The sequence below is a fragment of the Notechis scutatus genome, chromosome 4, assembly GCF_049901735.1.
Source record: "Notechis scutatus isolate UNSWTSFEM ecotype Mainland chromosome 4, rNotScu1.2, whole genome shotgun sequence".
NCBI lineage: Eukaryota > Metazoa > Chordata > Lepidosauria > Squamata > Elapidae > Notechis > Notechis scutatus.
The window spans coordinates 131,572,307-131,598,843 of NC_142012.1; the positions used below are offsets into that span (position 1 = coordinate 131,572,307).

At 34.9% G+C, this 26,537-nt stretch overlaps 2 protein-coding genes across 2 annotated transcripts in view; one reads left to right on the top strand and one right to left on the bottom strand.

The window, feature by feature from the left end:
* ANKMY1 (ankyrin repeat and MYND domain containing 1) overlaps window positions 1-6,973 on the top strand; it is a 47,232-nt gene extending 40,259 nt beyond the window's left edge. The window contains exon 17 of the mRNA XM_087964975.1: window positions 6,351-6,973. Coding sequence (XP_087821101.1) covers window positions 6,351-6,553 — 203 coding nt within the window. The 3' untranslated portion in view covers window positions 6,554-6,973. The remainder of the gene's footprint in view (window positions 1-6,350) is intronic.
* Window positions 6,974-10,390: 3,417 nt separating this feature from the next.
* The window catches only part of GPC1 (glypican 1), a 194,092-nt gene continuing 177,945 nt past the window's right edge, over window positions 10,391-26,537 (bottom strand). Inside the window, exons 4-9 of the mRNA XM_026694963.2 lie at window positions 22,355-22,520; window positions 21,074-21,204; window positions 19,839-19,958; window positions 16,793-16,926; window positions 15,201-15,376; window positions 10,391-13,832 (exon numbers count right to left, since the gene is read on the bottom strand). Of these exons, the coding sequence (XP_026550748.1) occupies window positions 13,612-13,832; window positions 15,201-15,376; window positions 16,793-16,926; window positions 19,839-19,958; window positions 21,074-21,204; window positions 22,355-22,520 (948 nt within the window). The 3' untranslated portion in view covers window positions 10,391-13,611. The remainder of the gene's footprint in view (window positions 13,833-15,200; window positions 15,377-16,792; window positions 16,927-19,838; window positions 19,959-21,073; window positions 21,205-22,354; window positions 22,521-26,537) is intronic.

Sequence of the window (26,537 nt, forward strand, 5' to 3'; positions counted from 1 at the left end):
TGTATTCACAACTATGTATACACTTATACTTATTATCTTGTAAACAATTGGCAAATCAAATAAATAAATAAATAAATAAATAAAATAAAATAAAATAAAACACTGGACCATATCTAATAAAATGAAATTCAATATAGAGAAAAGTAAAGTTCTACACTTAGGCAAGAAAAACCAAAAGTACACATATAGACTGGGTGAAACCAGGCTCAATAGCAGTAACTGTGAGAGGAATCTTGGAGTCTTAGTGGACAACCAGCTAAATATGAGCCAGCAGTGTACAGCAGCCGCCAAAAAAGCTAATGCAATCCTAAGTTGTAACAGAGGGATACAGTCAAGATCAAGGGAAGTACTAATACCACTCTATAAAGCCCTAGTAAGACCACACCTAGAGTACTGCATCCAGTTTTGGTCACCACATTATAAAAAAGATGTTGAGACTCTAGAAAAAGTACGGAGAAGAGCAACCAGGGTGATTAGGGGACTGGAGGCTAAAACATTTATTTTATTTATTTATTTATTTATTTATTTATTTGATTTGCCAATTGTTTACAAGATAATAAGTATAAGTGTATACATAGTTGTGAATACATGAAATGGGTACATATAAGAAAAATAAAAGAAGAATAAGAGAAACAATAGGACAGGGACGGTAGGCACGTTGGTGCGCTTTATGCACGCCCCTACAGACCTCTTAGGAAAGGGGTGAGGTCAATAGTAGACAGTCTAAGGTTAAAGTTTTTGGGGTTTGGGGAAGAAACTACAGAGTCGGGTAGAGTATTCCAGACATTGACCACTCTATTGCTGAAGTCGTATTTCCTGCAATCAAGTTTGGTGCGGTTAACTTTGAGTTTGTATCTATTGTGTGCTCTTGTGTTGTTATGGTTGAAGCTGAAGTATTCATTGACAGGTAGGACATTGCAATGTATGATTTTATATACCATGCTTAAATCAGACCGAAGACGGCGTAATTCAAGGTTTTCTAGTTCTAGAATTTCAAGTCTGGTGGCATAAGGTATATAACGAATGGTTGCAGGAACTGGGCTTGGCTAGTCTAGTAAAGAGAAGCACCAGGGGAGACATGATAGCGGTCTTCCAATATTTGAGGGGCTGCCACAGGGAGGAAGGGGTCAAACTATTTTCTAAAGCTCCAGTAGGCCAGACAAGGAATAATGGATGGAAATTGAACAAGGAGAGATTTAACCTGGAAACAAGGAGAAACTTTCCGACAGTGAGAACAATCAACCAATGGAACAGCTTGCCCTCGGAAGTTGTGGGAGCGCCATCAGTTGAGACCTTCAAGAAGAGATTGGACTGCCATTTGTCAGAAATGGCGTAGGGTCTCCCACTTGGGTGGGGGGGTTGGACTAGATGACCTACAAGGTTCCTTCCAACTCTGATTATCTGTATCTGTATCTGTCCCTCATGACCAGAAGATACCAACATTTTAGATCGGAGTTTAGAAGAAACCTTTACCAAAGCAGTATTGCTTCATTTATGTAAAATCTATGTTAAAGTTTGTACCAGTATTGTACTATTTTCCCTCTGAAATGTAGTTTGCCCATTACTACACAATGTGGTTCACTGACTTTTCTTCAAGCTATAGGGCAGAGGTGTCAAACTCAAGGTGTGTGGGTTGGATCCGGCCTGTGCGGTACTTAGATTTGGCCCATGGGCCTACCTTGGAAACAGCAAAGGATCACCCCATGGTGCCTCTGTCAGCAAAAATGAAGGTTGGGGAGGCCGCATGTGGCTCGCCCATGCTCCATTTTTGGCTGTTGTGGCCAAAAACAGAGTCTCGAGTGATGTCTAGATGGCCATACCACCTGCTCCCCAAGGTAAAACACAACCTTGATGCAGCCCTCAATGAAATCGAGTTTGACATCCCTGCTATAGAGCAACCTATTAGTAATGTAATGTAATTGACCACAACTATGGTCAACATTTTATATCAGTTTTAAATCATTTTGTTCTACCAAACCAAGCTTGTGTTAAATGGATTCAAATTGAGTAAATGTAAAAAACATGTTGTGGTATACACTCATATTTCTATCAGTTTTGTACTTGTTTTCTGCAATTTTATCACATCAAGCCTAAATTTTGTATCACCCACAATGTGGGAAACTGATATGTCCCCTAAAAGGGAGTTTAGAACATCCCTCTGTATTATGGTTTTTTCTACTAGATCTTTGTTCCCCAATTTCCCCCACCCCAGTTGCTAAGAAGTGGCTGATAAACATAAAAGTGTGCTATTTGCAATATTATTGAAGTTTTCACATTTATGGAAGAAAGTTGTTTAATACTGAAGTTAATGTTAAATTTTCCAGATTGTGATAAAATCTATTTGCTCACAAAGATATTGAATCAAGCTTGCATCAAAACAGTCTGAAAAATCAAACATCAACTTCATTCTTATCAGAAGAAAGTAAAGTGAAAGCAGTTAATACAAAGCAAAAAATTGAGAAGATTGAGATTATGCAGTTCTTTCCTCAGAAGCATTTACTACAATTAAATATGTCTTTCAGTATTATACCTCCTTCGGTACTAATAATTTCACTTTACAGAATTGTGGAACTAAGACTCTGATCAGTCAATATTGTCATGCTGAGGCATGTAATTGAACTTAGTTTTTTTTTTATAGAGGTTCATCTTTTTCACCATGTTTGGTATAGTGAGAACTCCATAGTTCAGATCAGCTAAACCTTGGAAGCTGTATTATCTGGTGCTTCTTCAGAATGGCGATAAGGACATAAATCTCATCATATGAATGCCTGAACAATATTAGTGGAATATGATCAAAATGATTTAAATTACTATTAAATGTATTTTTAAAGTCTGTTGATGTTAAAGTATAGAATTTTCAGCAATCTGTGATGTGGTAACCTGAGAACATGGACACATGAACGCTGTTAGCAGTATATCATATCTATATTGTCTTCATGTTTATGTACAAAAATAGATTTCCCACATGAGGACAATATTTAAAAAAACATGAGGTAACATCCTAGAGAGCATTGAAAAAATCGAGGTGGCAGTTGTAGCAGCGTGAATAAAGCTCTACTATGCTGCAAAAGCTGTACTTGTTTCTTTTGTTTTTCTGACACTCACCTGAGGATGCTGCTGGAGGAGTCAGCTACTGGTTCATATAAATATTTACTTCTAAGGAATGGTGTGTATCTCTTTTAAGACTATTTTATTTTAACTTTTCCTTTTGAAGGATACAATTGGAATTAAGGGGTTTTAAGACATTAAATTGTTCATGTGCACGTGGATCAAGGTAACTGCAGAAAATATTTTAATGCATAAAAATCTAATGTCTAAGATTACTGTGTTATGTATGTTGAAAATATTGCTCTGTACTTTAGGAATGTATTTAAGAGAATCAGAATTTTTGTATCTTTTAATTTAATAAAAAACAAATCACATTATTGGATTTTGACATACACAGAAATACAGGTTCTTTGAGGCATACATAACCTTATTTCATACTATTGAGCATTCTGAAATGTCTTTCCAACTTATTTTATTGCTGCAAAAGAGAGTACATCTTCGTCTGAAGAAGCCCCACCTGTTTGGGAAGGTAAGTAAATTCCTATTACTAGCCTCTTTCATTAATCTCATTTCGTTTTGTTTTGTTTTACATAGTAATGTTGTTTCATGCAGATTCTTAGAATATAGGGTTGAAAGAGATCTTGGTAATCATCCACTTTCGTGCTCAGAAGCCATTGCTGCAGCATATTGAAAAGATGGCCATACATCCATTGTTTAGATATTTCCAGTGAAGTAGTTCCCCATCTTGCAAAGTAGTCTACTAAAATCTATTTGTAGCAATTTAAACACATTGGTTCTTGGCCTGTCTTCTGGAAGAACTCAGAAATATTCATTCATTCATTCATTTATTTATTTACCCACCTACCCACCCATAAAAACTCTGGCCACTGTACAGCACAAAAACAATAATAAGAGTGATAATAACGGAAAGGATGTACATCCCTAAAAAAATTATTCAGATTATTATATAGAATCCTATAAGAGACTTGCCACCCAGCCCAAATCAAGGCCTAAGGAAAATGCCAGGTTTTCAGAGACATTTAGATAAACTATAGATAGCTATAATATCTTCCTGCATTTATCTTTTCTCTATCTTTTCCCAGTGCTTCATACACTTTTTCTTCCAGAATATGATATATCAGCCATGTGATTTTTCTGGACAATGTCCAGTTTAGTATTGCTCTTCCTAAAATACTTTGCAGGATACAGTGTATAGCTATAATATGATAAATTCTGAATAGACAAGAACAAGGATTTTATCATATTTCTGTTAATGAAGTCTAGGATTGCGTTTGGTTTTTTGTAGCTGCATCACCATTTTAGTTCATGTTTGCCATATGACCCACCAAGACACACTAATTATTTTTGCATATATGGCTGCTCAGGAGTATAGGTTCAATTTGTCAAGAACTTCCTGAATCTTGATCTTGATGCTGTTTTTTAAGAAGCTTCTCCTCCTCCACCTGTGTCATCTGCAAATTTGATAACCATTCAACATGATCATTCATCCAAATCAGCTAAAATTACTGTACTACATGTTGACCAGGAAAAGACCTAGAGCAAAGTCTAGTGGTATTGCACCCAAGCTTCTAGTCCTGACACACAGTCATGCATACTTGGGGGGTATAGTTGTTCAAGCATCTCCATACTGCCATGGTCTTTATTAGAGGCTTCATCAAACATTTGAAGTCAATGTTCACTATTTCTGTAATTTAACTGACCACTAATCTGTGGTCAATCAAACTGTTCCCTTTATTAGAAAAGTAAATATCAGGTAGGTTTGTGGTGATTTATTTTTAATAAACCTGTGATACCTTTTGCTAGTCAATGTATTGTTTTTAAATTCTCACCAACTGAGTGCTTAATCATTTCAAAGTTTTGCTGATCGATCAGTAATTATCCCTCTCTTTTTGAAAATAAGAGCATTTGTCCCTTTCTGGTCCTGTGTTATGTCCATGGTTTCTCAAAGATCAGAGATGACATCTGTTAGCTCCTTTGAAACTCAGATGTAACTTTTATTTTTACAGATATTTTCTATTTCGTCCATAGTGGTTATACCCATCTTCGCCTATATATGTACTGGTATTTTTAATTCAAAAGCTCCCTGTATTTATCTACAACTGTTACATAGGCTACCCCTTCATTTTTTCTCTCTGATTGGAATGGTATGAATTCCCAGTATATTATTTCTGGAAAGATCCCATCCCTTCTTTGATCCCTTTATAAACTTTGCATTTAAACTGTGAATACATAGGATGTTTTGGCTAATACTCTAGTACTGCTTATTATTACTGTTGCTTTCAAAGCTATATCAGATTTTGATATTCCATATTCCAAATAATTGAAATGTTTACAAATGCTTCAGTGTATATTGTAAGCTGACATGAAAATTATGAACGTAAGTAGAACATATTTATAGGTGCAGTAACATCTGCTAAGTAGTAAACTATCAAAGGGATGGTGAAGATTTAGCCTGTATTTTTCAAAACTAGCCAGCTGTTCAGATTCATCAGCCTGCCCGTTACATCATGAAAGAAGTTAACTCTTGTCAATGTGTCATACTGTCTGCTCTGTTTGCACATATTATCTGCATTGTGGCTTTTTTTTTTTTTTTGGCATTGTGTTTCTTTCCTACCTTTTCTTCCCTAGCCTTATTGTTCTCCAATAAAACAGCAACTATGAAAAGGCCTTTTTTTGTATTGAGGGCTCTCCTACTGGACCAAATTTTGAAATATGTTCGATAACTTTTTGTTTTCCATTTTTTTCCCCATGGACTTCTAAGAGAGGAGTGGTTTTGATTAAGGGGTGATCTGAAATTTCCAGGAGACAATTAGGACTATATTGTGTATAAATGCAATGCACATATACATATGTATGCTTGGGTAAGAGAAGGTTGAAAGTGGTGGAGGGGGGTGAGAAATGCTGTTGAAGACAGATGGGCCAGAAATGGAAAGAAATGCTGTTGAAGACAGATGGGCCAGGTAAAAGACAGCTGAAGATTAACTCACCATTATATCAACTTGTCTTCCACGGTTGTGAGATCAAATCATTTCATAATAAAATGATAGTCTGTATCTGTTATAGTGACCACCAGGAGGCGCTTTGATTGCTTATCATAAATTGAGATTATTGAAACTCAGCTGTATGATCTTCAGTGGGATGAGAGGAAGGCAGGATTTATTTTTTCTTAATTGTGCACTAAGTTTTTCTAATTTGGTGCATATGTCCATAGAAATATAATCAAATAACTATTATAATTTGCTTTGAAAAATGCTAATTGTCTAATCTGTTCTTTCTGGCAGTGAGACAACGTAAAGCCAGCATTAAAACAAAAGTGACTGTTCAATACATAAAATCAAAGGACACGAAAGCAAAGAAACAGGCAGCAGCCAGACATAAAAAAGAAGACATAGAAAAGTGGAAACACGATAGAAGACGACGAACTCCTCTGCAGGCTAGCAGTCAAGCAGATCTCCCTTACACTGGAAACTATAGTTTCATTTAGATGTTACTTTTAATAATGCAGGACTGGTCAATTTGATGTTCAAAATGCTGCATAAGGATGAAAAGAAAAGACACTTGTTTTTAAGACACAAATTAAGAAATTGTGTGTTTTTGTGTTATTTTGGGGAACCAGTTTAAACAAATGCCTGGTATTCATTTACGGATGTGGTAAAGTGCCCATACTTTTCCAAAGTCTGTTCTTTTCAATAAATGTTTTTTTTTTAAGAATCTGGTTTACCACATGTTAACTTGGGAAGAGAGAATGACTCTTCTGATGATATAGACATTTCTGTCATCATCTGGTCTTTCAAATTCCTCAGCTGATGGATAACATTAACCCTCATAATAGTTTTAACTCAATGTGCTGCTTAGTTTCCACAATAAAGATTTTTGCCAAGTAGTTGATGGTTCTAGTATAAGCATAAATGTAAGAATCTTTTTATTGTGCTTCCAGGAAATTCAGAAACAAGGGAGAATCAGTTTTTTATTGATTTTAAATGCGTATGAGTTAGAGAACTGAAGCAATTGTTTTATCTGTTCAGTTGACAGAAACAAAGAAAGCTGTTCCACAAGCTCTTAAATGCACCCAGTTCTCAGTCTGAGTGGTGACTTTTAAAATTGCATCCTTGAAATCTGAAATTCGCAGCATTTAACTGGTGGAATTCATGATTAAAAGTTTCTGTTCCGAGTAATAAAACAGCACAGATCTTATTTTAGTTGAAGCTTAGTTTGAAAACTTAAATTATTGAATGAGGCGATTGTTGTTATAGGCGATCCCCTGTAGGCTTAGTACTGAAACATCACATTACTAGTGATCTTTTCAATTACAGATCCTATTGCAGTCAGTGGAAATTGGAGTAGAATTTAGCAGTGTTTGTACTTGTAATTGAGGGTGAAAAAAATGCTAGCAGTTGTCTTGCTTAAGGCTACTGATGGTGTTAACAATATTGAAGTATCCTATTGTTATGCCTCTGCTGTAATATATTTCAGATATTACACAATTGAATTATTTCTAAAACATGTTTCCTTATTTTAGTTGTGAATTAATGATATTTATTCCTTTAATAAAGTAGGTGGTGGGTGGGCTAGGAATGTATCCAGGAAGAGCAGTCAAATGTCTGTAAACCTGGAACTTAATAAGTCAAAACCCTTTCAGGCATTCCTTCCTCCCTGTCTTTCTTATCTATCAGTTATCCCCCAATATATGCAGGTAGTCCTTGAATTACCTGTGATGAAGCTTGCACATCACAGTCCTAATTCATGATTATCATACATTGGGTCACCCACTACCAATCCAATGTTATGACCTTTTTTGCAACTGTCGTTAAGTGTACACTGCGATCGTTACGCAAATCCATAGTTTGCTAAAAGTTGTAAGTAAATGGTTTTTTTTTTTTTTTTTGCAAAAATGTCATAAAATGCTGTCACGTCATCATGGGACACTGCAAGTGGTAGTGAATGCAACTGTCTTGCTGAGTGCCTGAAGTGCGGTCATGTTACTGGGGGGAATCATCAGAACTTTGAATCCAGGTTGTAAGGTCCCCGAGAGGTCCATTGTAACTTTGAATGGCGACTGGTTTTAAGTTGTGTATACATATCTGTATACATAAGCATATGATTACCTACCTAAATAAATACTTTGGATGTTTAACAGTGCTTTGATAGTTTTTACTCTGTTCTGGGATTTGTCATAACTTAGAGAATTGTAGAATATGTTTTCAAACATATTCTATGCTTATATGCTCCCTAAATAACTGTCTCATTATTATTGCTGTTTGTATTTGTATTGATATTTGGGTGAGCTTGGACAGAGTACCAGGCTCTACAGAAACCAACCTGCTTGATCTATTACATCTATTACCTCTAGTCTGGAGCTACCTGCCCCAGTTCAATTAAAAAAAAAATGGTAAAGGTTCGTATAATTATGTGAAATCAATCATTTTGATCCCAGTCAATTCTGATTTGGTCAGCTTTACATCAACAGCATTTAAACTCAATCAATGAACTTACAGTTTGAGTTACTTATTCTATAGTTGGCATAGATTGCTATTGAATATGTAAACAGATTATCTTTGATGATAATACCACCCATGAGCTCCTTGGGTACTGAAGCCAACATTCAAAAATACGTAATACAATTCGGCATTCTTGAGATGAGGCTGTACATAGAAATTTCATATCTAACAATCTAACAGTTTAGATATAAAGCTCTTGGAATTACGAGTGCAGTAAAATATTTTCTTTTCTTGACACATCAGGAAACTTGTAGGAACAGTTTTTTTGTTTCAGAGTTAATCATATTAGCAGAACTTACCCTGCTGGAAAAATATATGCTGTCATTATATCCCTCATAGCTGTGATAGGGACACAAGTGGCTGGATATAAATTCTTTTCTCCCAAGAAAATATTTTCTGGCCCCAGCTAAGACATTCCATCTATATGTAAGGCCCACTCCTCTTTTTTATCTGAATTTCTACCATTATAGCTTGGATAATTCAACTCAAGCCACACTGTTCCAATTGTGAAGTTAAAATTAGCACCCATTAATCTATCCACTCCTCTTCTTTGGCTAATTTAATACTATATAGTTTTGGAATTATAATGGAGAACTGTCTGAAATATGACAGATGGATGTAATAACAATGGCTGTCAGTCATAGAGCTCTGATTGATGGAGAGTAACACAGAATTTTTAGTTATGCATTGTCTTAGGAATGTGCAATATCTAATGGGTAAAGAACTGCATAACAACATTCACACCCTCAACAGGCTACTATACACATATTGACTACATACCAGTAAAAAGGTAAAAGAAAACTGGATGGAGATGGAGGAAATAAAAAGGTGGTAATTGGGTAGAGAAAAATAAATAGGGAGAACAAAATTGGACAGAGATGAGAAGGAAAAGGTCACTGAAGAGATAAGAAAGCCTATTCAGGCTGAATTCCCAGGCAAACAGTCCCTTCCTCCCAAAGAATGGTGATTTTCATTTCCACAGATTGGTTCAACAATGGCTACTTTTCAGTTATTGATACATATAGTATAGTGTTCCATAGCTCTATCTGTTCCAGCAGGTGCATTATTCAGTAATGCTTGATATCTGTTCAAGGTAAAACCACAGTTCAATCACAGGTAACTGACAAAGTATGTGATTCATTGCAAGAAAAGTTTGTTTTCCATAGAGCAAGCGATATCATTTGCAGAAACTAGGAGCATCACATATAATAGATCCATAGAACAAATGATCCGTTCTTGCCTCTAAATATTTTCATTGTCCGTCCAGTTCTCCATTACAATTCCAAAACAGTATATAGTATTAAATTCTTAATTTTACTTGGCCTCATTTCTCAATAAACTTCATGCCATTTCTCTGAGACATGATACACATCTATGGAATAGTTCTGTTGATTGGCTGGGGATTATTTTCGAATTTCACCACACTGGCAAAACACTTTTCAATGCTATTATTATGAGTGATCTAATGCCCAACTGCTGTTTAGAAGGCTAGATCCTGAAGATGAAACTCAAATACTTTGGCCACCTAATGAGAAGGAATGACTCACTGGAAAAGAGCCTAATGCTGGGAAAGATGAAAGGCGATAGAAGAAGGGGACAACAGAGAATGAGGTGGCTGGATGGAATCACTGAAGCAGTAGGCGTGAGCTTAAATGGACTCCAGAAGATGGTAGAGGACAAGAAGGCCTGGAACGTCCATGGGGTCACAATGGGTTGGGCAAGACTTCGCATCTAAGAACAACAATGCCCACTCTGATTTTCATGAAGCCAGTTGGCGACCTGCAGTATTACTGTTGAAATATAAAACAAAAGAATACATCATCCTGTTCCAAATGGTATTCATACTTATTTAAGTCTCCAGCCTTTTTTTATTTATTTATACAAGGATTCAAAGAACATAACTGAACAGTGCAAGATAGTTACAAGTAACTTGGTAACCAAAAGAAATATATATATAAATGATCAAGTTTGTCAATAATGTGAAATAAATCTTACGTTTTGCAGACAGAACTGCACTTGTTTTGCTTTTTTTTTTTTAAAAGCCAAGATGTAGTCTGGATATATGTGTATCTTAACTCCTTAACAAGCCCACCAGAAACAACAGGTTTTTGTCATTGAAAGGATAAATAGCAATGATCTTAAACCTTATGTTGACCCCTTTCTCTTTCTGAAACAGACATTATGGCACATGAAAAATATGTTATACATCCATGACTCATTTCTGTTTCAAGGGACTTGAAACAGATTACACCTTGTAGTGTAAATGCATTTAATACCAAACTGTAGTACTGCCATAACAAAATAAACCTTAAAAAATTGTTATTCTATGACAGAAGACTGGGGCTCAAATGATGGGCAATGGTGGAAGACTCATTTAAATCAGGCTGTCCAATTTTATATCAAGCAGAGAATTGATGCTAGATTGAAGAGCATAAAGTATATGGCAAGGCAGGATACTCCTTTTTGTTGCTGGCCGTAATTTCATTTCATTTGGTCTTTCAGCTAGTGAAGAAGGATGTACCCCACTCCACTCTTTTCTAGGGCTCATTATGCTTCAGCAATGATTTTAAAGAGATGCTTCAGAATGTGCGGGAATATGTGCACCACTTCTTCAAAGTGGCAGTGTCTTTTTTTCATGCTTTTTGCTGTTTTAATGAATTATTCTGTTAAAGCAATGCTGATGTGTATCTCTAACTAATTAAAACAGTTGTGCTTTATCAAGTTAATAGGAAAGCCCCCCAAAATGATGCAGCTACCTTAAAGAGGTGCTGTGTTCATATTCCCACATATCACAAAGACTTCTAAATCATTTTTAAAGCATGAATAATCCTTCAACTTTCCACCTCTTTTTTTAAATATTCCTTTTTTTTAAAAGAAATGATTCAGGGAGGCTTCAGGTTTCTAAAAAACAATACACTGTTAACATCACACGTAGTTTGAGTCTTAGAAAAGGCTCCAAACTGTTTTGAGTTTACAGCTCTCCAGCAAGTTGGCAGATTTTCATTCAGAGAAGGAAATGGCAAATATTTTTTCCCCTGCATGATGTATAGCAGTTTATTTCTTTGTGTATTTACAGACATACATTTACAACACTAATTCAATGTGGCACTTTCCACTTTCTCTTGCATTCAAGCATGTTCAAAGAAGGCAGGATATTTGATTTCCATGCCTCATATGTATTCTCTTTACGAACACATTCAGTTAAAGAATAATGTAACTGAAAATAAAAAACGTTTTAAATAGGCTAAATCAGTAATGAAAGTGGAAGGAAGTACTGTTTTACTCACAGGGATTTAAACAATGTGTACAAAACTAGATGTATTTTGTTACAAAGAATTCCTTCTGGCATTGCTGTTTGTTAATCAAGTTTTCAATTCTCAGTGAGCCTCCAGTACTGAATGGGATGATTAGGGAACTAATTTTTCCCAATAATTAACAAAGCAGAACCAGAATCCTTCAACTGAATGTATTTGTCTCTACCCTCTGTCTCATCCCATTGAATTTAGCTAAGATGCTAGAAATGGTTTCCTTGTTTGTAACTAGGAATGTTTCAGAATTGATAATAGTTTCTATCTCTGACTGCTGTCATAAGAAACACAACTTTCAGGTTGTTGTTTTTTTGCTTTAAGACAGAAATATTTCAGCATTTATGAGAAGCCTATATATTTTGAATAAAAGTTATGTTTTCACATCACTTGATTCTCAAAGAGAATTTATGAAATGAATTAAAGTGAATTAACAAAGTTAATTCATTTCAGGGTTTTCCTAGTATTCAGTCAAAATGGTAGGGTTGGTTAGATAGAATTTGGAAAACAGAAAAAAAAGATGCTTAGAAGTAAATCTCAGGACCCAAGGCAGAGAATTGTACACGTACACACACACACACACACACACACACACGTAAATCTGTGATTGGACTTCTCTCTGATAGGCACCAAATTAATTAAGCCAAAATATGGATAGTTTTGGTCTGCTTTCTCTTTCCACCAACATAATTCTGAGCAGGTTTCCAAGAAAATTTCAGATAGTAGAGATTTTGATAAACAAATTTCTAGATATATATTTAGACAGTATCTAACTTGGCCCTAAGTTCACCAATTCATGCAAATTCTAGTTTTGATTACAGGATAAGTAATGATACACACACATGAAAATCACTTTTTTTTTTTTTTGCATTATTCCCTTGGTAAATATTGATGCTTGTCATCTTATTAAATAGGAAGTTTTTCTTCCTGTAACTCAAAGTAGGCTTTCGGGAATGACATCCTCTCATGTCTTTCTTTACCACAGTGTTGTGTATGCTGTTCCGTATTATTATTATTATTTTTATTTTTATTTGAAAGCTATTTCCAAAGGATCCTGCAATACACAAATCTTTTACTGCTATTCTCATGGATGTGGGAATAATATTAGCTGGTAGCAATAATTACTTTTAGCAGAATTTAAAAAAAATTAAGGACCTTCATTCCAAACTCTGGGATAAAGAATTTGTTAATTGAGATGTTAATTGTGATTGTACAAAATAATACTATTACATCTCTGCAAAGGAAAGACTCTTTTCCCTTTGGTGAATGGAAAATTATGAGCTGAAACTTTTTTAGAGCAGTCTGAAAATGTATAAATTAAAAAGATATATTGTTCTGAACCAAATATGATGCCACAGTTAAATAAAAATATGAGATACTGCATATCTTTTATTCCAGTCAATGAACATGGTGTTGCCTTGGGGGTGGGGGTAATTTCTTCTGGCCATTAAACCTACCTGTCAGATCTGTCATAGACCCTAGGTATCTCTTTTTTGGCAAATTAAAGGCTTTTTAAAATGAAGGACAGAAGGAAAGGCCCAATATTTGAAAGAAAGGAAGGAAGGAAGGAAGAAAAGGAAAAATAACCAACTCTAGCACTGCCAGATTATCACAAACCATCAAGAACTTTTGTCTCTCTCATTTTTGCCAAGTTGAATCAAGTTGAATTAAATATGTCCACCATTTTGGCAAAGTTAAGACTTAGCCACTACAGTTTCTTTTGCAGTTGCTCAAACAAGTTACCGCCACAGGTACTGGGCTGCTATAGCAGCGCAAGAAAGTAATAAAAGGAAGTATGATGGCAAAAGTACATTGCTGTTATTTCCACCAATGCCTTGTCCTGACTGTTTAGGCATGGGATGTATTTCTGGTGGCCGGGTGCTAGAATTTTTGGACAGTCTTTTGCCACAGACTTCATCCAGGCAGGTATCACCACTTCCAGAACCACTGTTGTCATCACCTGGCCAAGACAAAATTCAAATTAGTATGGTACTTCTTCAAAAGACTGAATTGTAGCCAATATCTTTTTTGTAGAGGTTAATCTGTCTGTCATGCAGAATGGAGGAAGGCAGAATTAGATTCACCTACAGTATAATCTTCCTTTTTCAAAATGTTAGTGGGTCCTAGATTGATTCCCTGGCTAGTCATAGAATTTTAACAATAGTGGATGGCTATAATGGTAAAAACTGCATCTCAGTACATATCCTTGGAAGTATGCTAATCTCCTCAAGAACCAAATGGAGAACTGAATGGCAGAGAACATGATGGAAAACACAGGAAAGGGTGGGGAGGAATCTAATTATTTTGCCTGGGTGACTATGCCTATTATGACAACTTCTTGGTAAGCCTCCACCCTGCAATATAGCAATTTTGAAACATAGCCTAAGATATATTCTTCAAGCTTCAGATCTACCAAAGTGCTTGAGAATCTTGAATTAAAGTAAAGAATTAGATTCAGACAAATTTCAGATTAATCTTGCTATAGGAATATTAATTTTAAGAAATATTCTTAAGTTAATTATAAGAATTAATGTAGGAGAAAGAATGACAGAACCTGGGGTGAAATGAAAAGGGAGATCAGTCTAGAATCTTTACATAGCCTCAAGCTAACTAAGTCCAACTCCCCCTTGAATGCTGCTGGCCTCTATCTAATTCTAACCAGATGTTGACCATTAGTTCAGAAGATTCCTGTGCATAGGCTTCAGCAATAAATCAATTTAATGGAACCTTCATGTGTGGACCTGATCTTTCATACCTCACAATTTTGGAGTCCTTGATGTCTCCAAGTTTGGTTGTTTGCTTGCAGATGATTCATAACCTGACTGATATTATGTAGTTGGGTAATGAAATATCTGCAAGCAAACAAACAAGCTTGGAGAACATTGAGGATTCCAAGTTCAGCCTGAGTTACCTAAATTCTCTTCTGTTGAAATTATAAGAATTCTTATGCTATAGGGGCTCCACCTGGGGAAGAATTTATTTCACATATTAATCTGGATGACTCACTCTACTTTCATTATCCATTTTACAATGCCTTAACTGTCACTCCCTCACTCCCTCGATTAACTGATTAGTGTATGAGATTTGTGGATACATGTATTTTGGGGGACACCTGACAAGAAGAAATGCATTTTGATTATCAGTAAACATTAATGCTTTTGACACTTGAACAATGCCTTCTTCCAGATTAAAAATCCAGCCTTAAAAATTAAGAGGGATAACCTTCCACGGTTCTGAACACTATGTATCACAACTGTGTATGAACTTCTCTTTTGCTTATTAAGCATGAACTGTTATGAATAGTCCCACTTTCTCAGCTTGTACCTACTTGTATCCTGGAAATCCACATCATTTCCATTGTATGCATTGCGCAATCGATTTGTCATAATCTTCAACTGCATGATTTGCTGGCGAATAGTCATGTCCGGTTTGGTGATGTCGACCTCAACCTCTGGGTTATTGATCTGATTGGCTAGACCATCTCCCATCACATCTGGAAGGTATCTGTAAAGAGTATGTATATGTTCACACTGAAAGCTAAATCTGGAGAAGTGGACTTCATGGAAACCCAACCAGACTCACTGGGTGGGTGAGAGCCTAACTCACTCTTTTAAAATAGATTTCCCATTTTTTCCTTATTGCTATCTACTAGCTAGTTGCCATGGGAAAGTGGTTAAAATAAAAGAGATATAATTAAAAATAAGAACAGGAGAAAATGAAAAGTTATTGTTTTAGTCACTATCTCATCTTTGTATTTCATGAATCTAGTCAATGATTCTTGGGACATGAACTTCTGCTTCATGCTTTTTTGGCTTCAGCCCAGGAATGTAGTGGAAATATTGGAACCTACGGAAAACTTGTCCCTGGAGGAGGAAGTGGGCCTCAAAGTAAGTCTGAGTTCTGAAAGTGAATCAGTTTTTCAGGGTATATGAAATCTGAGAGAGGTTACAAGTCTCCACTGTTCTGACAAGCTGATAACTGGGTTTCCTCTTCTGATAAATGCCAAATTTATTTCAGTGTTTAGACAGAAGATAGCAGCCTTCCTAGAAGACTCTCAAGGGCAGTTGCAGTGACCCTACATCACTGGTTCTCCACCTGTGATTAGTGGACCCCTGGGAGGCCATGATGTCATCACAGATATCCACAAAGGCATGAAGAAATGTTATGATCTAATGGTCCATGGTGAAGAAAAGGTTGAGAACCACTGACCTAGGGAAATGGATGTATTATATCAGTGAATGTTGTGTATAGCTTCCTAAGCCTTTTCTTGTCTAAATAAAGATGGGATAATTAATTATTGTCTCATCTCATTTGCCTTCTTTCCTATCCACCTCTGTAAAAGCATTTCACTTTTCCAAGCTCTAAAACTTCATAAAAATGGTAGATGACAGTCTGAGTTTCCAGATGAGGCTTGGCTTAGTACCATTGTGTCTGATAATTGGTAAAACACTGAATAGTTTTTGATGTGGTTATTTGAGGAGTTCCTTCTCTGTGTCAACTTACCTGCATTTGTAAGTCATTTCTGATGCCCCTCTTATATGTCCCAACAATCCCCAAGGGCTGTTTGGTTGGAACTAAAGAAAAGTCAATACTTGCTGGTGACTATATCATACCCTATAATTTATGTGAAAAGGTGACACACCTTATTTTTTTCATTAACAATTTTCCAAAAATTGTCAAATATTTTCAAGAAATGTTTCTATTTAGAAATTTATGCACTGTTTTAATGTATTTTTTATCTTTAAAAAGATGAATTTTTTTAAAAAAAGTTTTGATTGTTGTGTATCAATACATTTCATACACAATACTACAATACAAAAGGAAATTTCAAATATTTATTTGCTATGCATAGCCAAAATGTTTTGAAGCATAGATGGGATAGTAAATGGGCCTCATTATTTCACAGCTGATTAACCTTACCTGCCTTTGGTCATTCCATTCCAGCACCTATCCTCATTTACAGAACCAGATGATATTTTTTCATTGCAAAGTGTTGTTGGGAGAAGAGCCCAGAAGTCTCTTACTTCCCTCAGCTTCCCTTTGGCATCTGAAACCTGTCATTAGGAAGAGTGATTAAGGTTGAAGAAAATACTTTAATGTCAACAGCTTTACATTCTATGTACATTACATATTTATATTAGAATGCATTCTAAGAGCATTCAAATAGTGAACAATTGTAATGTGACTAAAAGCAAAATAAACTAAAAACAAAATTTGTTCAAGCTTCTATTTTATTCTATATTCTATACTGTAACCATCCCTGAACTGTTTTAGTATATAACAACAATTAAAGATACTTTATTTTATATGTTAAGTTGGCTTGTAAGGAAATCTAAAAACAAAATTCGTTCCAGCTTCTGTTCTGTTCTATTCTATTCTATTCTATTCTATTCTATTCTATTCTATTCTATTCTATTCTATTCTATTCTATTCTATTCTATTCTGTAACCATCCCTGAACTGTTTTAGTATATAACAACAATTAAAGATACATTATTTTATACGTTAAGTTGGCTTGTAAGGAAATCTCCAGCTTAAAAATGCTAGCTTGCATAAAATGGTATGGCTGTGCTTGAGATAAAATTAATTTTTGGTTATATTTATCTCATACTGTCCCAAATGATCAATATTATTCTTACCATTATCTGGGAATACTACACATGGCATTAAAACCACAAAGGCTAGTAAACCAGTTTACATCTCATCTATTTTATTAAAAAGTGTTGTGTGAAAGCCTTGATTTACAAAAGCATAATGGGTGTCAGAGGTCTACCTCTGTGGGGCAATCAAATGATAACAATGACATATAGATTGTGACATGAAGGAGGAGTACATGGTAAAGGGCATACATTAACGAATGAAATGAAAATAATAGCTATATATAATAACTGTGAAACTAAGAAAGTGCAAGGATGAAGGAAATGAAGATATCAGAATGAAAGCCATGAAATGGCCATGAAAATACAAGAAATAAATAAAAGAAACAACTATTGAGGTAGGATGACTGTATGAGTCCTACAGGAAAAAGTATTAGAAGACAGATAAAATGAGTGAAATTAAAAGTAAAAGTGATAAGATGTTTTGAGAGGAAACTGAACTGAAGGATGACTGGAGGGAGTATTTTTGAATTTTATATGGAAATGTTTGTGTAAGAAAAATGGATGAAATGGAAACTTGAAATGCTTCAAGAAAATGGAAAAATGATAAGTTTGTATAAATTGCAAAAGCAATGTAGTTTGCTTAGGGCTGTAGTTGTATGACTTTTTTAAATGTGTAAAGATTACATATCTGACTGAGTCTTGAAAGAATGCCAATTTTCTTCCTTTTTACAAAGGTAAATCATGAGAGAAAAAAGGCAAACCCTATAGGAAGATTAGTTTTTGTGTGGCTGGGAAGATGTTTTGCAAGAACTGGAACTGAAAGGATATAAGAGATGACATGAGGCAAAATTTAGGAAGACCATTATGGTTTTATGCTAGGGAAGGCATGTGCAGATCAGATTTTTGCTCTAATTGAGACATATAAGAATGGGAATATAATAACCAAAAATTGTAGGTGGCAAAACAAGAAAATACAGCACTAGGAATATATGTATTAAATACAGACCAAGAAACTTTTAATGGCATAAATTTTCAGATACAATATTCCAGGATAACACTTTTTATATCTGATAAAGATTTCATATTTTTATGATTTTATGTCTAGTTTGCACTTCTGCTTTGGATTCATACAATAATAATGAAAAGGAATAACAAATCTGATCGATAAAGCACATGATAAAATATTCTTAACTTTCTTTTGAAGAATGTGGCTGATAGTGAGAATACTTTAGTTTAGAATAAAGGCTACAATGAAAATGGAACTTTCGATGCTGTTGAAAGACATCCCAAACAAAAGCAGGAGAAAGGCTATGTTTCAAGACACTATTAAGGAAAATAAATTGGCTCTTCCATACTAAAATATTTACAGTTAAGACACTTTCATTGCACATTGTTGCAATAATTTTCAATTGAGAAAGTCTATTTATGTATCTTTACTTCTGCAAAGTAGTGGCAGATCACATTTACCTGATTTGAATCTTATGTTAATAATCAGGGAAATTTTGCTGCCAATGCTAGCAGTGTTTAGTTGTTGGATAAGATCTGTTGAGACTCAATCCATCAGCTGTCTCTATTTTACAAACATATTATGTTCTTTCAAAGTGTTTATCTTCTTTCAAAGATTGGCTGTAGTTTAGCTGAACTGCAAAGAGATCCAAGAATGATTTTATACAGTGAGTACAGCAGGCTGGTGCCCCTTTTTCCTTTCTTTTAGAATCACACATGGTACTACTACTGCCTCCTTTGCATGATGTGTATGTCAATTCTCTGTGATCTTCCCTCTTGTTTGCTGCTACCAATATTCTATCCCTTGGCCCTTCTCCCTCAATCTTTCAGCATCTTCTCTCCCTTTTCAGCCCTAGCTCAACAGCTACCAGAATAAGCAGATACTGGTTCAGAAGCATGCCAAGCAAAGCATCTGTGATGGTCCCTTTGTAATTATTACAACCAATATTACAAAAATTTAGAGATTTGCACATCTCTAAAATACATGACATAACTTCAATTTATTGTTATTGTAAAGTATGGGTCTGAGATGCCCATGATTATTAAATGAGATAGAAAAATTTTACTTGCTGAGAGTCTAATTATGTGAAAAACAACTCCTTATATTGGTAAGCAGGACTGTTAAGGATTTGGTGTGATTAAAAAAGTGTCTTTTGATGATTGGCTAAAAGGGTACTTTCATTTTTACAGATTACTGATGTGTATTCTTCCAATGAAAGAAAGGTTCCACATTGAAACTAAACTGTGCTTATATGTATTCCTTCACATAATGAACATCTTTACAAGGCCCAATGAGTATGTTGATTAACAGGTTACACAATTCTAGTGCAGAATTAAATCAGACAAACCCCCTGCACTCACAAATTTCTCTGAACTAAGCCCAGAAGGTTTATCTTCAGTGACATATTTTCCCCGCCTCTTCTTATCTTCCACATTGGCAGCTTTTGTACCGAGTTTGGGATTTCCACAACCTTGGAAAATCTGAGGAAATCAAAGAAAACCACATCTCAGAAATTTTTTTTAGTAGGTAAATCTCTGCATATTTATTTCACCAATATTAAATTTACTTACAATTTATTTCAAATATGAGGACATTCTGATTTCCTATATATTTCATACGTATTTTTGTTTTGTTTGAGGCTGATTTAAAAACATATAGCACAACGAGTTCTATTTTTCTAACTTGCTTAAGCCCTCAGAAACTAGTATCAATATGGGATGTCATATATACATAATTAGTGAATTAAAAAAACCCACCCTAGAGCTTTCTTTGGTTGATTTGCTTAACAATCTAATGATTAATGGATTTTGAAGACATGTTCGCTCTCTGAACTGATGGCTTTATATCACTATATTTTAGGCAGTAGTACTATGTTCTCTCTTTTTCTTTCTGTCAGTCTATTGGTGACTTATTTACTTGCTAGTCAGTTCCTGATGCACTTTCTCTCAGGAGCTTTAATTACAGTTCTTCTGTTCCATAAGAATAATAGCTGGGCTCCAGAAACTCAAATTATGTTGTTGTTCACATCAAGATGGGAATCTGCAGTTTTTGGATCTGCGATGGAGCAAATTTCTTTTACATTGGGTTAAAATATCACACTCTCCTCAGGAACACAGATAGGACAAATGTTTGTGATGAGGAAGAGACAGATAAATCTCACAGAGAGCTTACTCTTATACTGGAAGGAGACAGTGAGCTCACTCTTATACTGGGAAGGAGACAGTGAGCTCACTCTTATATTGGGAAGGAGACACATTCCAGTCAACACATACAAATTAAAGATGACAGGTCTAGGGTTTAATAATTCTTGTATGACAGTAAAAGTGGCTTTCCACCTATTGAGCCCTGAAGAATGGCAAGCATAGCATGTCTATTTTTTTATTAGTAGAAACAATGGAATCCTCTCATGGTAACTTGTAACTGAATGTCAAAATACCCAGGGTGTGATCCAAAGTCACTTGGCATGCTTAGGTGACTGTTTACAGGAAATACCATGAATATTCAGGGAAGGTGGGGGTGGGAGAACAATAAGAAAAATACAAGCAATTAAATATATAAGAGGTAAATATCCTGACATTCACAATATAGTTCTTACCTTGGCTGTTATAGACTCTTTGTTTTCTTGCATGTTTGAAATGGCTTCAGCAATCCTAACATGAATTGTACCAATTACAACGTCTACATTAGATGGTCCATCAAAACGATCAGCCACCAACAGTAATGAATCTGTTGGGGGGAAAAATAAAAAGATACTGATTAAGAAGTATATCAAATAAACCATTACAAACTCTTTGTAATTACTATAACCAATATTAAAATGCAAGATATATCAGTGGAACATTTTTTATATTTATTTATATCCTAGATATTCGGATACCATGAATTACTTACAACGATTAGAACAGCGCAAACAGTGGCATTTCCTGTGATACTTTATGTAAGCAAAAGCTGGACTTTAAAGAGACAGGATTGGAAAAGTATTGACACTTTTGAACTTTGGTGCTGGAGAAAAATCTTGAGAACAATATGGACAACGAACCAACTAAACAAATGGATCATCAAACATATCAATGCAGCATTCTCACTCAAGGCACACATGACTAGGCTCAACCTGCCCTATTTTGCAAAACGCTAGGTCTCTTGAGAAGTCTGTAATGGTAGATGGCCTCAATTAAAATGGCAATGGATGTACTGTTGGAAAAAACAAGGACTGAGAGACAGATCATCACAAAGAAAATCTATCTATGTGGTTGTCATTAAGAGTCAACACTGGCTTGAAAGTATTCAATCAATCAATCAGTTTAGGTCCTGACAAACAGTTAAATATTGTCCTCCTCAGAAAAAGAAGTCATAACGATAAAGTGATATAATAAATCTAAGAATATTTAAATAGTAACATACAAAACAAAATTTTATAATTATGCTTGAGAACTTTTTTCAATTTTTAAACCTTTTCTACATGAATGTGCCCATGTAGTTTACTATAAATAAGAGCTCAATTTGAAAGTGACTGAACTTTTTACTTATTGTTAAAAACTACTTTTTCTGAAGTCATCATTAATTTTTTAACCGCTTAAACCCATCCAGTCTGTGATACTGATGAATATTTGGAGCTTCTATATCCTGGTGTCTCGTGCAAAAATTGAAAGACTCATAAGACTGTTATGGGAACTATGTAATACCAAAACACAAGGAGAATTATATCTGGTAACGCTCATCTAAAGGAAGAACTGATGCTTCAAAGATATTGAAAATATTCCTCTAATTCATGCATCAATTGATCTCCAACCTTTTATCGCTTAACTAAAAGGATAAAAAAGAGCCAAACAAATGTCAATGAAAGCAATTTTTTCAGGCAAACATCTGTAGATCTTACCAATCATGTTCTTCCATTCAGTGTCTAGGTCAGCATGATTGCCCAGGCAGCCCTTCAAGATATTACGGCAATAGCTATTACATGGCTTAATGTTTGACATGCCCCGGCAGTGTGCACAATATATCAACTTCATAATAGCGCGATTGCAATACTGGCTCAGAGGGACCTTAAAAACAAACAAACAATTATTTCTTAAGGGCATACACTCGTAAAACACAACATGTACCTTAAAACATAACCCAGTATTCAAAAGAGAAAAATTATTATTTTTTGTGTGTAGAGAAAATCGATATAAAATTTAAAACTAAGTCCATTAAATAGACAACTAGTTTCTTTCTTATATGAAATCTTTGGACATAGCCTATTTAATTTCAGAGGAGGACTACTTTTCAGAGATCATTAGAATGAAACATTTCAAAATCCCCGAAAACCTTGCATTCTGAAATATGAACATTTAGAATATATTCAAGTGTGAATGCACAGAACTTGTAACAATTTATTATTGTTTATCTACAATTGTTTATCTATTATCTACAATTGTTTCTTTGATGTCCTGCCAATTGAAAAAAGGCCAGAAGAATAAAGAAACAGGCACATAAATATTACAGATGCCAGCAATGGTTCTAAAAGGTTCTTTTTTCTTCTTCTGTTCAATCATGTCCGGACCACTGGACAAGTCCTTGAGGTTTTCTTGGCAAGGTTTTTCAGAAGTGATTTGCCATTGTCTCCTGAGAGAAAGTGACTGGCCCATCATCACCCAGTGGGCTTTGTGCCTAAGGCAGGACTAGAACTCACTGTCTCCTTTCTAGCCTGATGCCTTAACTGCTATACTAATAAAATACCTATAAAGAATTTCCATGAATCTGAAATCAGACAATAAAGTCAGTCTTTGACAAGTTTCCTCATTTCCATCACTGTGGGCCTCAATTCAATTATTGTATCAAAACACAGTATTAACTATAATTTAGAATGCAAATAATGTTTGAACTTCGAAAAATATAAGAGATAATGCACTTTTTCCTCATCTATCTTTGTTTTCTGTTATATTAGCATTTACTGTAACAGAATCAGTTCCATTTCTATCATAATATACCTCCAAAATGTATTGAGTTCTTGTTATTGATTGGGTTATAGATATGATGGAAAAATACTGATGGCCCAACTAAAACTTAGTCAGCAAAAAGCACAGTTTTCAACTTCATTTCAAATCTCAGTTTATGAAACTGGTTTTCTAGTCAACACAAAAACAAGATATCCAACTACCACTAATTTTATTATGCACATTTACCAAACAAAGATATAAATCAAGCACAAATAATGACAAACTTATATTCAATAAAAATAGTACACAACTTAACAGTCAAACCAGTAAACCAATATTAACTGAGACAATCAAACAAAACCCCCATTTGTGTCTGAAACAAAGAACTGTGATATGACCAAACATGCATACATCCATAGTTAAAATACATCAGGTATTAATCCAGGGATTGCCAAGATTAATGAGAATAGGATAGGAAAATACACAAATCCTTTTCTAATGCCATAACTGTTCATTCAAGTGAAGGAAAGGAGAAAGATAGGCTGACCCAAGGTTGCAAGGCTAAGTTCCCCCAAAGCCTGGAAGTCAGAAGCTATAACTCTGGCCTGAAAAGTAAATTATTGAATAGAAGAATATAAGGAGTGAACAACATTGTATAGAGAACTAAGGATAGACAGGTACTAGGCTGCACGTGTCTGTGTAACTGGAGTCCTTTAAATACAAATAAGAATAGTTTCAACTGGAGTCTTGACTCAGATAGGAAACAAGTGAAGTTTCTGTTCTGCAATGAGAATTCAGAGTAGGATGGAACAGAAATAGGAATCGGGATTATTGCAGTAATTTAAGCATGAAATTATCAAGCACACCCCATAAAACCACAGATTCCCCTTTCAGAACCCACAGATTCTATAAGCATTCATTAAATGAAAATTAGTGACTCTTGTTAATAAAATCAATAAATGGATTCCAAATTAGTTGATCCTCAATCAAGATCTGAGGTTGCAGATCGAGAAAACTGAGATAATCTGGGAGATTTGGAAACAAAGAGTGGGAAGCTGTCGTAAATAGTGGAAAGGATGACCAGGTTGAAACACACACACACACACACACCTCAACAATCTCCACCTACTGATTCACATTCTATTTAAAGCAATAAGATGGAATCAAAGAGTAAATATTACTAAGACACTTTATCATGGGTCATCACATCAAAGACCACCAAAACCGATAGACATATCATTAGTACAACAATGACACTGTGGATCAGGTTATCCAAAAGCACTGTATAAAGCATAAACAGAATGGACTATACTTGGATACTTTCAAATTGATTCGTTTGGTAAAAGGAATTGGAAAAGTTCAGTTATAATAACAAAATCATGCCTAAGAACTAACTGTGGAGTTGATCATATGCAAGTTCCAAATCAAACTAAAGAAGAAGAACAAAGTTATCCAATTTCTACAATATGATGTTGAACATATGCTGGCTATTTTCAAGATCACCAGGAACTGCTCTGAAGTCCTGAACTTTACTAGTAAGGAACAAGAGGAACTATGGAATGGAATCAAAGAAGTTAAGAATGAATGAAAAGAGAGTGCCAATAGACAGAAGAAAATAAGCTAGAAGTCAGAACAGATGGTGGAAGCTGTCAAAAAAAAAGAAACCAAAGCAAAAAAAGACAATGATCTCGGAAAGAACTTACAGAATTTAAGAGAGACATTAGAATAGACAAGAAACAATATTGTAATGTAAAGTCATCAAAGATGGAAACGGGCATAGACAAACAAGGGAAGCTTTCCAAAAGAATTGTGATTATCAAAGGGTTCCAACAACACATTTGCATACTAAAGGGTGGGCAGACATGAACTGATTCAAATAGGATCAATGCATTCTGAAATAGCTTTTGGAGGTAACGCAAAAATTATAGCAGATCCTGAATATGTATATTGAGATTACTGGTAAATCAATCCAGTCAAAACATGGTAACAACTCTCCTGATATTGCTGTGTTGGTTATCTGCTATACATTATTTAATTATTTATTTAGTTTTTAGTATCTTGTCTTATTATTTTTAGAAATAAGGTGGTGAACATACCTAATATTCCTTCCTTTTTCTATTTTCCTCACAACAACAACTTATGAGGTGAGTTGGGCTGAGAGAGAGTGACTGGCCCAAAGTCACCCAGCTGGCTTTCATTATATCAACTACCATCCTGCCAGAGTTAAATCTACTGATTCATTGAGAACAGTTCTCTGGCAAGCTTGCTATGAGACCCTATGTAGAAGACAACCTTAACTTAGAAAAGGTAGAACCATTATCAAGGTAACAAGGCTTCTCTGTGGCAGCACCCATACTTTGGAATTCTTTACTGCTAACATCCATACAGCTCCCTCACTCCTTTCAGATATTCAGAGAGAGTTTAATTTCACTGGGCCTTCAGCCACTTTTTGATTTATCAATTTCCCAACATGGGGCAGAATTGATTTATTTATAGCAAATGCATTACTAAAATAGCATTGCTTTTTACAATTTGATTTATTACTATTATTTCTGATCCCATTAAGCAGGAATTTTAGACAGCTAAATTTTGGTTGGTGGGGTACCTCATTCAGATGTGTTCCAACAAGCTTTCATCAAAAAGATATATTTTTTTTACTTAACCCTTTAAGATCTCTCTTTATCTTTAATTGAGGAATATTAAAGAAATTTTCCAAGGGCCATATTACAAAGTAGTTACAGTTGTTTAGGTTTGAGAATCCTAATAAATAATCTGTTTGTTCATAACAAATATGCACATTATACTCTACAATGACTAAATAAATAATATGGATAAGTGAGACATCAAAGCCAATGTAATACGATGTATTTTTAAAAGATCCATTTTATTATTTCTATGTCAAAGTATTCTGGCTGAGAATTCAGCTAGAGGTTATTTATTCACATCAACTGGGCAACTCTTAGAATTGTTCGTCTTTTTTAATAATTACCTCATAGGAAATCAGAGTAGTATGTCATTTAGCTTTGATATATTTATGTTAAAAACAGTTTTACATTTCTTTTTAAAATATGCCAGTAAGCTCAGCAGTTTGCAGAGTTAGCATAATTGTAAGTGATATGAAAATAGAATTTACTAGTTTCT